The sequence below is a fragment of the Papilio xuthus genome, unplaced genomic scaffold (genome assembly GCF_000836235.2).
Source record: "Papilio xuthus unplaced genomic scaffold, Pxut_1.1 DF824992.1, whole genome shotgun sequence".
NCBI lineage: Eukaryota > Metazoa > Arthropoda > Insecta > Lepidoptera > Papilionidae > Papilio > Papilio xuthus.
Window position 1 is genome coordinate 5,424,580 of NW_013533657.1, and position 17,520 is coordinate 5,442,099.

Here is a 17,520-nt window from a genome sequence, read left to right on the forward strand (position 1 = left end):
GTTAGCGTAGTCTTTAAAATACTACGGTCAGTCACAGGAGCGGGTGGGTGGCTCAGGTTTTTGTGACGTAATCGTTAGTTGTTCTTTTTCATAATATATTATTCACTAGTAATTCAAGTATGCATGCAGTCTTAAAAAAACTTAGAAAAAACTAAAAAAAATAGGTCACGTAGTATGGGTATTTCCCCTAATTTGCAGGAAAAAATATCTTAAATTCGATACGATACAAGCACGTGTGTGATCAAATGTGATAGAGGCCACAATAACAATAATATCTTTGGCACGAATGACCCGCTCGCCCGTGTAATACCACGACCACACAGAAGGCAGGCGTGAAGTGGATCTTAGGAATTTATGGGCTGTGTAGATCGGTTTGGAAGGGTGCTTCTGCCGATTATAAGTAGACAACGCATCTACAAATGGAGATGCCTGGATTACTTCGCTATTTTGGCGAATTCAAGTAGCTTGGTCGGTTACTATCTTTTACGAAAAAAAAGTTCCATTGCTAAAAGGCACTCCATTTTGAATCCCTTAAAAGGATGCACAAAACAAAATTAAATATTCGACGTATTTTGTCCATGCGTAAACAAAAGGTCGAATGTCAGTTTGAATAAATCGTGCCGCGGGTGGCGCGACGAGCGAATGCAGCCTGATTTTCATTGCTGGAAAATTTTCTACCGTTGACAGCTTTGTGGCGTCGGGCTATCTATGTATATACGTTTAACATTACATACGCGTCGTACATACGGCTTATGTACCAGCGGAAAATCAATACTTGACAACTTGTTGCCTCGCGTTTGGTTATATAACTTGATACGAAATAAACTCGAAACAAAGCGGCGTAGTTCTGTTTCATGTCGTATTTATTTCAATTAATTTGACTAGACCTATTAGTTTATTAAAGAAATAAAAATGTATTAACACTGAAGCTCGTTCGTTCGTGAAGCTTCATTGTCCATTCGAGGTAAAATATACGTTTTATACTCTTAAAAACTTACATACTTAGATCAAGTTTTACTAGAGTAATTTCTATTAGTTCGTATTCTATACGATTCAAATATCGAAAGGTCATAGGATAGTCAACTTATATAGTACCTCTTTGATGTTCGATCGATAAGTTCGCACTGGGACATGATAAGTAATATTTTAATTTAAATATCTTTAAGTAACGAATACTGCACAAATGGGTCAGTCATATTTAATCGTTTCTTTTCGTCCAAAATTAGTATTAAGACTGGAGGTGATCTACTTTAAAAAAATTGAAATGGCCAACGTAACATTATAAAATCTGCGTTACAAAAGACAAAACTTAATCAAATGATTTCGTACCATAACTTATTTGGTCAGATAATTCTTGTCAAATAAAACAAAATACGCTTCAGTTGTTTTTCAGAATGAACAAACGATGCTAGAGCGGACATTGAATGAGTGTTATTGACTCTATTCACTGATGTGAAGTCTGATGACTTATTTTTAATAATTGCCTTTTGCGAAACAGATAAAATAACACTTATGTGGCGGCTCTGTGAATTTATGATGTTTTAAATGCTTGATCCGATATAGTTAAACCAATTTAACTCTAGTATTGAGATGTAATTTAAAATAAATCACAAATTTCAACTGTTTACTTTTTTTAATATAGATAGAACATATTTCTACATATTAAATTAGTCCCCGAATATGATATTCAATTAAATTAGTCGAGAGTTATCACCGAAAATGGTTTGGACTTGGATTGTTATTACCAATACTATCTGTTTGAAAGACATCTGAGGTCATTTGGTCATGGTCAAATATTTGGGGCCAGGGATTCTAGATTGAGGTTTACTTCAAACTGTTACTCAACAAATTTATTATGACACAAACGTCTTGAACTACAACTTAAATAAAAGACAAAATTCATAGACAAAATTTAAAAAATCTAAATCTAAAGATTGCAGACTATTATTTGTTTATAGTATATATATATATATATACTTAGATGATTTTAAATGTTAAAATTTTTCACATTATTTAGCAAAAAAATAACCGGCGTCGGTTAACATTATTTACCGTGGTTTTCTGAGACCAAAAGTCCTGTTTAAAACTTATTGCTATCTCTGTATTTTCAAAGGTAATGACAGGGATTACGATATGTTTTAAACGTGGACTTTGTCTTCAGAAATCCACTGTAAGTCTTTAACCTACAGCTGTTCCTTTGACATTTCTATATTTGTCTGTCGCTTTCTTTGTATTTTACTCTATATTTTGCATATCAAAAAATTATTATGAATTTTTTAATGCGTGTGTTTAATTTGACATTTTTTTTTCAATCGTTTGCCACTAGGTTATGATTATACACCTCAGTTGTGTAATTTTGTTAGAAAGTATCAAATAATGTTGCACGAGGTTATCCAAATGTGATACAATGAACGGTATCTTAATCGATATTATCGTATCGGAGATTTGACGCTAATCGATTATCGTAAATACGTAAGTTTATCCTTTATGATTCTAATGAATAACAATTTAATGAATTAAAAAAACTAACACAAGCTGAACACTTAGTCTTGTAGAAATTAAAATGTAATTTTTATTTAATCCAAATTTTAATACACGTAAAATAATTAATTCTTTATTAATAATAATATTCGATTAATAATCGATTATTTTGTAATATCGATAAAATTTTTAAACTTCGGGTGGAGGCATCAATGTATATTTATGTGTTTAACGCTTTATTTGTGGTTTTCATCAATGTGGTATGTATATGTTCATGTCAATACGTATTTTATATGTTGAATTTCATTTAATTGATTTACAAAAATATTTTTTTAATACTAATTTGCAATTTTCATAAATTTTTCTATATTTTTTTTTATTATTTCTAAAGGTATATTTACACTAGAGTATTTTCTCGAGCAATTCAATGTAATGTAAAGTTCTTACGAATGGTATAATACGGGTCAAGGCACAGTTTCCTAAGCACGATTTGTTTCTGTTCTGTTTCAAGTAAATGCTCTAGTCTATACTCACCTTAACAGCTTCACTTAACAAAACAGCTTTATTAAAACAGTCAACCAATAAAAAATTTGTAACTAATAATAACTGCTTTTTCAGTCACTTGGTGGAAACGATTTTGAAAAAGATTCCCCACAATTATCACCTCTTCTAAAAAGTATTAGCACTCCTATACTGGCCACGAATATAATTTTGAACACTGAAGAAAAAGAAAAATTACAAAAGTCTGTTGTATTTGATATAAAAGGATACAAAGTTGGAATAGTTGGTTTCGTTACACCGGAATTGAATATGCGTGATGGTACAGGCGCTGTGGAATATATAGACGAAGTTATAGCTTTACAAGAAGAAGTAAACAAATTAAAAGAACAAAATGTCTCAATAATTGTAGCTTTAGGACACGCAAACATAGATAAAGTTACAGAGATTGCAGCCGAAGTTGATGGCATTGATTTAATTATTAACGGACATAAAAATGTTTACGGATCGAATGGCAACACAAAGAATTCACAAGATGAAGTAGAGAATGCAATAACAGTGACCCAACGGTCTGGTAAGAGAGTACCAATAGTCCAATCATTCGCATATAACAAAAATCTAGGTAAAATAATTACCAAATTTAACAACAATGGTGAAATATTAGATTACCAAGCTGATCAAATTCCATTAGATTTCTCTGTTCCTCAAGATACAAATGCTCTAGCAATAATGAAGACTTACATGGCAGATATTGATTTACTAAGTCAAGAAGTAATAGGAAGTACAGCTGTCGTTCTAGATGGAGATACATGCAAAGCAGAAGAATGTAATTTTGGTAACTTAATGACTGATTCTATGATGTATTATTATTCTATAAGGTATCAAGGTGATCGTTGGACTGATGCACCGATTGCTATCATTCATAGCAGTGCTATTACTTCATCTATAGCTCCACAAAATCGACCAGCGGCCATCACCAAGCGTGCTCTGTTATCCGCAATACAATCAGAAGGTAACTTAGTCGCAGTAACAAGAACTGGAACTCTATTGAAACAAGTACTGGAACATTCGGTCGCGGACTATCGTTCAATTAATCCGTCTGGTCGATTCCTTCAATACTCTGGTATTCGAGTAACGTATGATTTTGCTAATGCACCGGGTTCTAGAATAGTCGACGCTGTTATAAGATGTGGGGCTTGTTCTATCCCACAATTTCAGACTATCAATGATGCGACAGAGTACACGATACTGATGCCGTTATCGTTAGCAAATGGTGCTGAAGGTTATTCAATGCTTGTCGGAATTCCTCGACGGTTTCTAGACTTTGACGAAGCGTTTGGTGCTGAAAGATATATTGCTCAACGTAGTCCGGTATATCCTGAAGTATCGGGCCGAATCGTATTATTCAATCCAGAAAAAGCTTCAAGTTCTGCTCCTACTATAGGCACTTCGATTACGCTTTTGGTTATCTTATTAACTTATACTCTTGGTTGAATTCATCATCTTTTAAAATAAATATATTTAAAATTTATTTAGATCTTTTATGTATTTACTACTTATTACGGACTGTTTATATCAAATTATATTAATTTAGTACAATTGATTATAAATCATAAGGAAACAAAATATTTAACGCCGAATATTACACCCGTGACTCGAAAAGTGTTTTTAAATTCAAGTCTTTTTCAGTAAGTAAACCATGGAATGAAAATTTAAAATGTTCTTAACAAGAAACTCACAGATATCTTTTCATTGTAGCATAGGATCATCAGCAAAAGTATGTGTATCCCATAAATGAGAAAAACCCACGCAATGCTATAATGAAAAGATACTAACGGTTATCATATGTTTGCATATTTTCCACTTTGCGAATGACTAAAACTGCCTTTACTTTCTTTCTAACTGCTTTCTTTTAATATTATAACAAAGTTCGATATCTAGACCTTAATCGTACAACAGACACGACAAAAACAGTCGAAAACTAATTACTAAGGTTACAATAATCAAAGAAATGTATATTGCATTAATTGTATTTGTTTATTTGAATTACGAAATCCTCTTTAACTATCTTCTTACAAACAATTACAGGGTGTTTTAACTTTTCTGTTTTATAACATTTTAGTTTGTACTTATTACTTTTAACTCTTGGGATTTTAAACTTCTGGACTTCTACGTTAATAACATTTCTGATAGAGGTCTTCCATCTGTACAGCATATAACAAACTGTACATAAATAAATAACCCATCATAAAAGTAAACTAACTTAACAATTTAATTAACATTGAATATTCTGTGTGTGTGTGTGTTTTTAAGTAAATCTTTTAATGAAATAGTAATAGATTGTTTTGTCTATTTCAGTCCCTTGGCAATCATGAATTCGACAACGGTGTCTCCGGTTTGACTCCATTCATAGAAAACTTAAAATGTCCAGTGCTCGCAGCAAACCTTATTCTAAACCAGGAACCATCACTGCAAGCCCAAAAGAATTTATTGAAATCTATAACACTTGATATTAACGGAACAAAAATAGGAATCATAGGTTACCTAACTCCAGATACGAAAATTCTAGCAATACGTAACAACGTGGAATACATAGATGAAGAAATAGCTATCAGAAATGAAATTGCTAAACTGAAAATGCAAAATGTTAAAATATTCATAGCTTTGGGTCATTCGGGATATCTAAAAGATTTGGAAATAGCAAAAATAGAAGATCTTGATTTAGTCATTGGTGGTCATACTAATACGTTTCTTTGGGATGGTAAAACTATCGATACAGAAAAAGTGGAAGGTCCATATCCAACACTAGTTAAACAGACTAGTGGTAAATTAGTTCCAGTAGTTCAAGCATATGCGTACACAAAATATTTGGGCAAATTGCGCATTATCTTTAATAGCAGCGGTGATATAATTAGTTTCAATGGTAATCCAATTTTACTTGATAACTCGGTACCACAAGATACCGATATTTTAGATATCGTAAAAAAATATCGTGAAGATGTAGCAAAGTTAACCGAAGTAGTGGTTGGAAAAATTTCAGTCGTATTAGATGGTCAATCGTGTCGTCTAAAGGAGTGTAATATGGGAAACATGATTACAGACGCAATGATTCACAAATATGCATCAGAATACGTTGGAGAAGGATGGACTGATGCACCTATTGCTATAATTCAAGGAGGTGGTATTAGAGCATCGATAGCACACCCTAATCTACCATCAAATGTAACTAAAGGAGATCTTTTGATAGTTATGCCTTTTGACGGAAATATGGTTAGATTGTCAATTAACGGATCAAATGTTTGGAAAATGTTGGAGCATTCTGTAGCAGGTTATCTTCCTCTCCGCTCTCCGGGAGAGTTCTTACAATTCTCAGGACTTAAAGTGGAATACGATTTCGAGAAACCTCCTGGCATGAGAGTAAAGAGTGTATCCGTTCGTTGCGGCAATTGTTATTTGCCCTCGTATTCTTTATTAAACCGAACTAAAGTATATAATATATTGATGTCTTCATTTTTATCAAGGGGTGGAGGTGGTTTTTCTGTATTAATCGATCTACCCTCAATTGCTTTAGATTATGACGAATTACAATCAACAATTGAATATATTCAAAATCATAGAACCCTGTACCCGGCAGTGGAAGGTCGGATTATTATACATAACGCAGATAAATTATCAAAAAGTGATGCGACTACAACAAAATTTTCATTTTATTGTATTTTATTCTTACTACTTATAAATCTATAACCGTTATAAAGTGGTGAATTAAATTTTAAATTAAAACTTACATCTTGATTTTTCTAGTCCTAAAACAAATGTCTTAGTGAATTGTGATAAAGAGATATTAAATGCTTTTAAATATATAATATTATTGGGTAATTATTAACATATTAAATGTTACTAATTAATAAAATAAATTTAAATGAAAGGTTGTGATATATATATATATATATATATATATATATATATATAGATATTTACGGGTATAGTGTAATTGTGTCACATAGAAATAACCGTATAAAAATATAACATTTCTTTTAACAAAAGGAGTATACATGGTGCTCAATTTCTTGTGTTTTGTTATATTATATATTTTTTAATTATGCTTTCTGCTTGGAACAAATAGATGTATTTGGTCAAATCATCGTTTATAAATAAGGTAGGTTTAGGTAGTTCTTATTTTATAATTAGATATGACAGTGACTAATCAATAATTTTGTTTTTTTTTAAGCAAATCTTTTATCGTTGTTATCATTTTACAAAAGTAATGAACTTCAAATTATATATTAAAACATATATACTATAATAAAAATAATTGATTTTTTCTTGTATTCGTAACCAAGGTCAAGCACAAATATTTATAGAACGAGCTTTCTTAACGTCTTTGACAAAATATATCAAAATGTTTAAGAGATTTGTTCGTGCATGCGATCAATAAGCATAGCGCAATTAAGTCAAAATTTTGTATATAACGTTACGAAATGTTCTCAGGAATATTCGTGGTAGGCCGTCTCAATTTATTTCTGCGACTCGAACAGCTGCCATTGTACCATACCCTCGATGCAAATAATGTCTAAAATTGTAAATTTTACGTCAAAAAATCTTTCATTTATAGGAATTAAGTAAATCTAAAACACCTCATATTTTATCTATATGATCTTACTTACTCCACTTGCGCATCGACCCAAAGTGGGCCGTAGCCTCCGACACAGGAGATCACCCTTTGGTGACTTTGTCGCCTATCTTGAGCCTTCTCCTGCCAGTCCATCTATATGATCTAACATTCCTAAATTGCCTCGTTTTAATTAGATTGTTATATTAATAACATTTTAGGCACGCGCAAAATGTATGTGTAATAAAATTAACACGTAGAGGTAGCAGCGTGCATTCACTCCATAAAATATCGCTTAGTTGTCGCTTTTAAAAACTCTGAAGTATTTAGTTGTAACCCTCGATTCTTTAATTTGTTTCAGTCCCTTGGAAATCACGAATTTGACAACGGAGTTAGTGGACTTACTCCATTTATACAAAATCTGACAACTCCCGTTTTAGCAGCCAATTTAAAACTAAACAATGTTCCTGAACTTGCAGCCGAAGCAAACCTTAGGAAGTCCGTCGTCTTCAATGTGTCAGATATCGCTGTAGGAGTCATTGGATATCTAACTCCAGAAACAAAAGTGTTAGCTGTCCACAATAATGTTGAATATATTGACGAGATAGTAGCTCTTAGAGACGAAGTTAAAAACTTGAGAAATGAAGCTGTCAATATAATAATAGCACTTGGTCATTCCGGCTATTTAAGGGATTTGGAAATAGCGAAAGCGGTTGATGGTATAGATTTAGTTATCGGTGGCCATTCTAATACTTTTCTGTGGAACGGTACAACACCCGATTCAGACGAGATTCAAGGCCCTTATCCCACTTACGTCACTCAAGCTAGCGGGAAACAGGTACCCGTGGTACAAGCGTATGCATACACGAAATACCTTGGAAGACTACACATGGTGTTCAATTCTAATGGCGATGTTATAACTATAGACGGGAACCCTATCCTTTTAGATAATAGCATACCTCAAGATCCAGAACTTCTGCAAATCGTAGAACGATACCGAAGAGATATTCTTAATATTACTGAAGAGGTTCTTGGACAAACGTCTGTCGTACTCGATGGCTTGAGTTGCCAAAATAAGGAATGTAATCTCGGAAACTTGATAGCTGATGCAATGGTTTACCGATATGCGACAGATTACAAGGGTAAGTATTGGACGGATGCTCCAATAGCAGCCATACAAGGAGGTGGAATAAGATCATCAATAGCTAATACGAAAACACCCACTAATATAACTAAAGGAGATTTATTAGGTGTTATGCCGTTTGAAGGAGTTTTAGTAACAGCCGAAATGAGTGGAACAGTGTTACTACAGATGCTCGAATATGGCGTATCTAATTATGATCCTTTAGATTATCCTGGAGAGTTCCTTCAAGTGTCAGGAATTAAAGTAGTCTTTGACTTAAGAAGACCATCAGGTTCAAGAATCGTGAAAGCTGAAGCCAGATGTGGTTTATGCGATATACCAAGTTATTCAGACATTAAGCCTGATCAAACATATAAGATTATAATGCCTAACTTTTTAGCACAAGGTGGGGATGGTTATTGGATGTTTAAAGACTTGGCAAAACAAACGTTAAATTACAATGAACATGCTGCTACAGTATTCTATGTGACCCATCACAAACTTATTTACCATGGTGTTGAAGGCAGAGTTAAACTAATAGAGGGAGATGAAGCGAACTTATCAATATCAAATACTCCTTCATTGTTTATTTTAATGACTGTAATTGTTCTAAATTGTTTTAAATAAAATTATAATTTTATAGAAATAATTAACTTTTGAATCGAAATGTTGATAAAAACAATATTGTTGAAAAACCATTTCGATTTGTATTAGAGAGGCATTTAAGAAAATTTATAGTATTATGTAAAGCACATATTATTAAAATAGTATTTTTAAGTAAGGTTGTGATGTATTTAAACTTATTAGTTAATAATTCTCAAATTTAAAAAAAATATTTCACTTGCAAAACATTTTTGTAATGCATTCCAGTTCTGATACCAAGAAAATTATTTTTTTGCAACCCCCTGTAGTTTAACTATCTGCCTAGTTATAATTCCCAGTGATGCAAAAAACGAAAACTTCGTAACCGTTATTGAAATTAAATGATAATAATTCCATACAAGGAATAGCATTTACTATAAATATTTTCTCAAAAACCCACATTTATATAGCTCAAAAATCTTTAATTTAAGTATAATTATTTTTAAAGACATATTTGTTTAGTTGTGCCATTGTTTAGACATTTTTATCAAATATACTATAAAGTCATCATACCTTAATGGAGTAAGTAATGACACAATAGAAAACACTTTAGCGACAAAAATATCTGAAGAAAATAAATTTTAATGATTTACATTGTTATACCATCGCCGTCCAAGAAAGATGATTGCGTAATATTAAGAAAAGAACGTAACCTTGGGTTTATACTGCCGAAACACATTCATTTTCATATAGAAAAAAAAATATATCCCTTCCATAATCATTGCAAGAATTGAATCGTAAATATGTGCTTGGACAGATGTTTGGGCAGTAGAAACCCATTGTAAAAAGGATGTAAACATATCCTATATCAGGTTACTCTTAGAAATTGATTTTAATTCCTGTTTTACTGTTGATTTATGTCTGACAAATCTATTATTTTGTTAATTATAAATTATATACTGACAATAAAAAAATCAAGCTAGAAATAATGTTGTGAGTTTGTTAATTTAGCAAATAATGTTACGTGAGATTGAATTGAAATAAATACTTAAAACCTTGAACATTTATTTATTACCTAAGAATTTTACTTACATGATACTAGAAATAATATCGTAGTCTTTTTTCATTAACGGGAATGAAAGTGACAAACTACAAGTAACATGATAGTGAAGTTCTACGGTTATTACCCAACCTAAAATCCTTACGAGAATATTCTATAAAAAATGACAAACTAAAATTATGCATCTATGCCAATAAAACGTTTCATTCCGCCACCGCTTTTCCACTCTTCCTGCGACGTAAAAAAACGGCTATAATATTTTTTTTTCACATTTATACAAAATACGCAACAATCAAGTAGATTGACTATGGACTTCTGTCTAAGCTTAAGACGAATACCTTATAATTATTAGTGTAATCAGAATTCTGCCATTTGAAACTTTAACTATTGCATTTCTTTCAGTGTCTCGGAAACCATGAATTCGACGAGGAAGTAGAAGGCGTGGTACCGTTCATAAAAAACTTAACCGCACCGGTATTAGCTGCAAATTTAATACTAGACAAAGTACCAGAACTCCAAAATATAACTAATCTATCTAAATCTATTATTATATTAAAGAAAGGCGTTAAAATAGGTGTGATAGGCTATTTAACTCCGGACACAAAATTTCTTGCACCTAAAAATAAAGTTGATTACGAAGACGAAATACCAGCTATACGAAGAGAAGTAGAACTATTAAGAGGAAAAGGAGTCAATATTATTATAGCTTTAGGTCACTCCGGTTTTCTTAAAGACATAGAAATAGCAAAAGAAGTAGATGGATTAGATTTAGTGATCGGTGGTCATTCAAACACATTTTTGTGGAACGGAGAACATTTCACAGAAACTCCAGAACATCCACAAGGCTTGTACCCCACAATGATAAAACAAACGTCAGGTAGAATAGTCCCAGTAGTACAAGCGTATGCTTACACAAAGTATTTGGGTAAATTACATATAGTTTTTGACTCATCGGGTGAGATTTTAAAATGCTTTGGCGATCCGATATTATTACATCAAGGAATACCGAACGACGACGAAGTGTTAACGATTATAAAAAGATATAGAGGTGACATAGACCGAATTAACAATGAAATTATTGGCAGGTCTACAATATTTCTCGATGGTGAACAATGTCGTTTGAGAGAATGCAACATGGGTAATCTAATAACTGATGCCACTTTGAATTACACAAAACGTATTAACAAAGAAAAATACGCTGATGTTAATATAGTATTTATCCAAGGAGGACGAATAAGATCTTCTTTAGGACATAGTGAAACACCATTTAACATCACAAGGGGAGACTTCATCACAGTTTTGCCATTTTCCGATACTTTATCTGTGGTAACGATGAATGGTACAATATTAATGCAAGCTCTAGAACATTCTGTGGCTTTATGGCGTACCATAGACAGTCCTGGACAATTTTTACAACTGACAGGTATTGAAGTAACATATGACTTATCAAAAGAGGCGGGAAATCGCGTGAAATTGGTAAAAGCGATATGCTCTGAATGCTCTGCCTTAGACGAAGTCCGAGATTACTTGACTTATAAGGTGATAATGCCCGGTTTTTTGGCAGACGGTGGTGACGGATATAGCATATTTGAAAAATTACCAAAGGATATTTTATCTTATAACGAATTGACATGTACTTTAGACTATTTAAGAATATATAGCCCTATTAATCCTAAACAAATGGGACGTATTACTGTACTAAATGAAGATGTGGTTATTAAAAATGTATCACAGATTGCATTTAACAATCCAATAGACAATTCTAAATCTAATATCAATCGTATAGATTTATACTTAATAGCAACAATGTTATGTTACATTAATTTATTTTTTTAGATTTAATATAGGTAAAAAGAAATTATGAATTTCTTTTTTTTTCTAGAAATGGGTGTTAGGTTATTCAAACTTTTTAGTTGATATACTAAAAATGAAATTAACAATTTTATTTTATTTTATTTTATTTTATATAATTTTCTTATAAATGTTATACAATGTTATTCGAAAATCAATGTAAAACAAACCTACAACATAACAATTTAAACTAATATTTATAACAAATTAAAAACGCACTATTTATTCTAGGTTTAGTTACAATATAATTAGTATTTTAACAGCCGCCAATTCTTAGACTTAGTTTTACATTTCCGTAGAAAAATTTAGTAGGTACTTGTTATAATAAAATCGCAAAATGAATCTAAAAAAATCATTAGAAAAAAAAACTAATCAAAGTTGTAGATAAAAAAAACTATGCAAAACTTTTAAGTTAACGAAAACTCTCATACTTAAATCATCATCATCATCAGGTCACTATACGTCCCCACAAAGGGGCTCGGAGCCTACCCTAAGTAAAGGGTGATTAGGCCATAGTCAACCACGCTGGCCTAATGCAGGTTGGTTGACATCACACATATCTTTGATTTTCTTCTCAGATATGTGCAGGCTGCATCACAATGTTTTCCTTCACCGTAAGAACGTTAGATATTACATACAAATCGGAAATCGAAAAAACATATTGTTACATAGCTAGATTCGAACCGAGGGCCTGCAGATTGCAAGTCAAGTGCTTGACTCCTGAGTCACCGACGCTCTTATACTTAAATACAGAACATATATATTACCTGTTTTTTTTAATTGATGTGTCTATGAATCACAATGTTTATAATTGAACACATTTATATATAAAATTAAATCGATATGTAATTCTTTTATTTATTCTTATAATCATATTAACTTGAGTTTTTTAATATACATAAATATATTGTTATAGCCTATATTGTTATATAAAAAATTATATATTTAACTTTGTTATTCTTTTATAAATAATTGTTATTTGTTATTTTAATAACATTTTATAAAATTATTTAACATTTATAGATTCGATAATAACGATAATATGTAAAAGATAAAATCATATTTGCACGTAAAAGTATTAAACTAAAATATGGGCACATTTGAAAGTGGCACTGATTTAAGTGTATTATTAAAAAGTAACCATGGGCTTCCATTTTCTAAACATTCACAATAAAACTGTCACTATTATTAGTGGAGAAAAAAATTTGACATTTTGTAGTTTTTTTTGGCTGCGCAAACTCATGGTTACAAAATCATATTAACATTTAATCAACCAGAAAAAAGAACAAATCTTATTATTTATAAAAATTGTTAAATATAACTAGATAATAAAAAAACAAATAAAGATCAATTTGAAATTCTTTGTCTTTTATTATAGACAAAAAATAATTAAACATTAAAAAAAGCCATGAAGTCTTCAAGTAAGATAATAGCGGCCAAAATCACCAATAGCATATAACTGGCATAATGTAAACACTAACTGGCGCCAGTGAGTCCATACTGTAATGACATCATGTAAACCAGTCATTACTCTGAAGAAAATATTGTGCGCCCGTTACGAGGGAGACAAACATACACTTGGAAGCTATAAATATGACAGAGAAGGAACATGTATTCTGATTTATATTATAACATATTGATTTCTTAACAACTTCAGATTTTCATAAAATCCGTAACGTATTTTATAAAAATGGCAAGTTAATACTTTTAAGCCTCTTCACACAGAAAACGATGTAAATTGAATATTAAAATTATTTCTTACTAATGAGCTAGTATCATTTTAAAAACTCTGTAACATAATTTGTGCTGTAATTGTGTTACAACTTATAATAAGTTTATAATGGTGGGTTTCTAAAATCAAAAAATACCTATTAAAAAATTCAAAGATAATGACAGGGATGTGTTTTATAAAGGGATTTTAGTCTCAGAAACTTACAGTAACACAAATAGAAAGTTAAGATACTAGAAGACTTTTAATTACAAAAAATCTAAATCAATTCAGGAGGGATAGTAGGCCATAGTATTAGAATTTCATTACCCTCCGGCAGTAGACCAGAGAAAATAGCTAAACACTGTTTCAATGCTTCTTGGCAATCTAACAACTCAACACATGGTGCGTAAGGCTCAAAATTCTGACACAAACTACATAATGTTTTAAAAACTTTTTGTGCAGTAGCTAAATTACCTCTTTCTAAATCTCCTATAACACTTTTATTTATTAATGTGTTTTTAATACTTATCAATTTTGCAGGAACATGTAAGGACGGTCTCATACTTAAGTAAACTGGCCAGTTGTTAATGCAGGCTTCGCAAATGCAGTCAAATTTGTATTGAAATTTCAGATTTGCCCGACGTGCATCCCTCTGCTCTAATGCATGGTGTGCTCTGGAATTGTTGTTTCAAATAATTAGAATAGATTTTTTTTAATGTAGGGAGGGCAGACTTCAGTTAAATGATGCTATTTTATTTTATTAGAGTAGGGGCAACCCAGCAGCAGAAAGACCATGGTGTTCATGACACCCACGGTGATGTGCAATTGCAGAGGAACCACAGATGCGTCGCCGGCCCTTAGATTGTGATACACTCGTTTTTTAGCAAAACTACTAAAAAGTTTACTACACTTTTTGAAAAAAGAAAAATGAACAATAAATCTTTGATAGACTGATTAAAATGTTACAGAATTTACAATTTGGCATCTTCAGCCGTTAGGAAATACATATACTGTCAGCTTAGTAATAAGAAATACTTACCCGTAGTTATCAAATAGTTGCATTCCTTTTTTGATAGGACGTAAAGCCATTAAGGACATACTGCCAGTACCTAGTTTGTTATATCTTACAACATTTGGGGCACAAGAATGATTCAAGAGGCTATGATATCCATACGGAGCGCTTGCTAAATTCACCTCTTTAACATAAACACCATTTGCCTCCATATTAGAGGTGATTCCGTGCATATTAGTGGGACTTGTCATTAAATGAAGCAATAACAGTCCAGAAACAATCTTTACTACAGTCTCATATAGTTCTTTATCTTCTACTTGAAGAAAATTAGTATCTTCCTTCAAAAATTTTAAAAATACAGCACCCGTAACCGATTTCTGAAATATATCAGATACAGATCGTTTATCAATGTTGCTTTCTAATGTGTGTATTGTAGCGTAATGTTTTGAATCAAATATCCATTTGCCATTTATTTGGATGTGCCCACGAAATTCATTGTTCATATTTGCCTCTGCATCACTGATTGTATTAAATAGATCAACCCAATTGTTGTGGTCATTACGTGACTTTATCACAGTTCTCAAAGCTAGTAATTCCAATTTAGTAAAGTCCATATCATACAATATAGCCATTAGTTGACACTCAACAGAGTGATATTCTTTAAAAGCCTTATTCTTGCACTCAATGCTACAATAGAGAGCATAACAACAACTTTCACATGGATACAAATTTATTTGTCTTGAAAGACAATAGCTGCAACTTAAAATGTACTGTGATTTTAGCTGCACAGTGAGGTAAGGTTCCTCTTCAACAAGTACTTCACCCACATTTATATCTTCTTTTGCAATCACCTGGCGTCCAAACTGTTCAGTAAACAGCACCTCTAACTTTGAACTTGCACACAAGTATCTAGAATCTTTTTTACTTTTCATAGCCAAAAAATCACTTAAATCTGGTTTCTCTACATGTTTAAAAGTATTTTTAAGTAAGGCTTCTTTACATATTTCTTTTCTTTTTAATAATTTATCTTTTAGTTCCTTAGGGTACTCCAGAGCAAGCACTCTATCTATATCAAGCAAACATTCCTCAAACTTCTTTAAAGCCAAAAATATAATTGATCTATTTGATAAAGCATAGCAGTAGTTATTAGAGTTGATAGGAGCATATAGCAGGGCCAAATTATAAAATTGCCATGCTTTCAAATTCTCATGTGACTGGAAACATTTGTTGCCTTGGTTACGGTAATATGTAGACACATTCTCTGATTTTTTCACTTCATTAACTGCTGGAAAACAATCTAAATCCTTTACTAATTCGTAGACATATAATACTCGTTCATCATTGCTTTGCAAAGATAACAATTTATTGGAAATATCTTTTATTTTACCCTGTGCCGTCAATTTTCGAAGAATATCTTCATATAAGTGATCAATAATCATTGTCTTGGTGATATATGGTGAGTGCCGTTATTTTATAGAAATGTCGCACTTCGCAACACCATTTATTGTGATAAATTTAGGTTGTGAAATGATATACGTTATTGATCAACGATTAAAAAGTCAAAATATTCCCATGGATAAATCCGAAAGAGGTTAGTTTGTTTTGATCTGCAATTGAGTAAAGTTAATGATTAAATCTATCGAAATAACAATTAACATATTTAAATAATATTTTCCAGTGCTAACCGATTTAGTTACGGTGCTCCTTCACCCTAAACTTCAACAGGAACTATTTTTACCCCAACCGGTGGCGGCCCATTCAGTTATAAAACAACTTTTGCAAGATATATCAGCTGCATCAATTATGAAACTTGATGAATACTCCATGAATAAACTGTGGGATTTAATGACAATGATATTAAAATGGCAAATATCAATAATAAATAATCACAGCATTTTTGACATAACTCGCCGACATTTGAAAGGTGTGGCCACACTTATGCCGGACAATTTTTCGAAAAATATTTTTGATAATGTTTTGAAACAAATTCAAGTTTTACAGGAAAAAATGTCAGACGACACCTATAAATGCTTGTATAATACAATACTACTATGGTTTTCAGAGTACCATACAAAAATATCCGTTTTACTTAGATTAGGTCTACAAAATAAGGATGGGACTTTCAATTCTTCAACAATAATTAATCCGAAGATAACTCAAAATTTAGGAGAAAATATTTATAAATATGACAATAAAAAGAATTCTCTTGAAGAATACGACAAGCATACATCTAATAGTAATGAAATAAACTGTTTGTTGGCACACATAGAAACTGCGAAGAGTTCTGGAAAACAATCTATTGAAATTAAGTTGCCACTAGAAATGGAGGGATATTCTAAAAGAATTCTAAACATAAGCAAAGATAACTTTGAAAAAATCCAAACAAATGTTATAGGAAGAGGAAATGATCTATCTTTTGTAGCTGACATTCCTAAATCTCCTCAAGAAGATCTTTTGAAAATGTTAAATGATATATAAAAAAAAAACAAATAATAAACTTGTATAGTTATTTCTCATTAAATTGTAGATAATTCACGTACAACTCAAAAAAAATGTTTAATTTTTTGAATAAATTAATAAAAAAATTAGACAA

At 31.6% G+C, this 17,520-nt stretch overlaps 3 protein-coding genes across 3 annotated transcripts in view; 2 read left to right on the forward strand and 1 right to left on the reverse strand.

The window, feature by feature from the left end:
- LOC106126717 (uncharacterized) overlaps positions 1–12,227 on the forward strand; it is a 33,687-nt gene extending 21,460 nt beyond the window's left edge. The window contains exons 4-7 of the mRNA XM_013324517.1: positions 3,100–4,377; positions 5,338–6,519; positions 7,950–8,915; positions 10,756–12,227. Coding sequence (XP_013179971.1) covers positions 3,100–4,377; positions 5,338–6,519; positions 7,950–8,915; positions 10,756–12,189 — 4,860 coding nt within the window. The 3' untranslated portion in view covers positions 12,190–12,227. The remainder of the gene's footprint in view (positions 1–3,099; positions 4,378–5,337; positions 6,520–7,949; positions 8,916–10,755) is intronic.
- A 1,382-nt stretch (positions 12,228–13,609) lies between these two features.
- Smyd4-4 (SET and MYND domain containing, class 4, member 4) lies at positions 13,610–16,390 on the reverse strand. The gene is made up of 2 exons (XM_013324715.1): positions 14,955–16,390; positions 13,610–14,589 (listed from the first exon to the last, which is right to left on the reverse strand). The coding sequence occupies exons 1-2, from the start codon at positions 16,364–16,366 to the stop codon at positions 14,193–14,195; spliced, it is 1,809 nt and encodes a 602-aa protein (XP_013180169.1). The 5' UTR covers positions 16,367–16,390; the 3' UTR covers positions 13,610–14,192.
- OSCP1 (Organic solute carrier partner 1) lies at positions 16,385–17,435 on the forward strand. The gene is made up of 2 exons (XM_013324716.1): positions 16,385–16,518; positions 16,606–17,435. Exons 1-2 carry the CDS (start codon positions 16,407–16,409, stop codon positions 17,403–17,405), a joined length of 912 nt encoding a protein of 303 aa, XP_013180170.1. The 5' UTR covers positions 16,385–16,406; the 3' UTR covers positions 17,406–17,435.
- Positions 17,436–17,520: the final 85 nt, after the last annotated feature.

Coding starts and splice junctions, on each gene's coding strand:
- Smyd4-4 (XM_013324715.1), bottom strand. CDS start 16,366: ATGATTATTGATCACTTATATGAAGATATTCTTCGAAAATTGACGGCA. Junction 14,590..14,954: donor CAACTATTTGATAACTACGG/GTAAGTATTTCT, acceptor CAACAATTCCAG/AGCACACCATGCATTAGAGC.
- OSCP1 (XM_013324716.1), top strand. CDS start 16,407: ATGTCGCACTTCGCAACACCATTTATTGTGATAAATTTAGGTTGTGAA. Junction 16,519..16,605: donor CATGGATAAATCCGAAAGAG/GTTAGTTTGTTT, acceptor AATATTTTCCAG/TGCTAACCGATTTAGTTACG.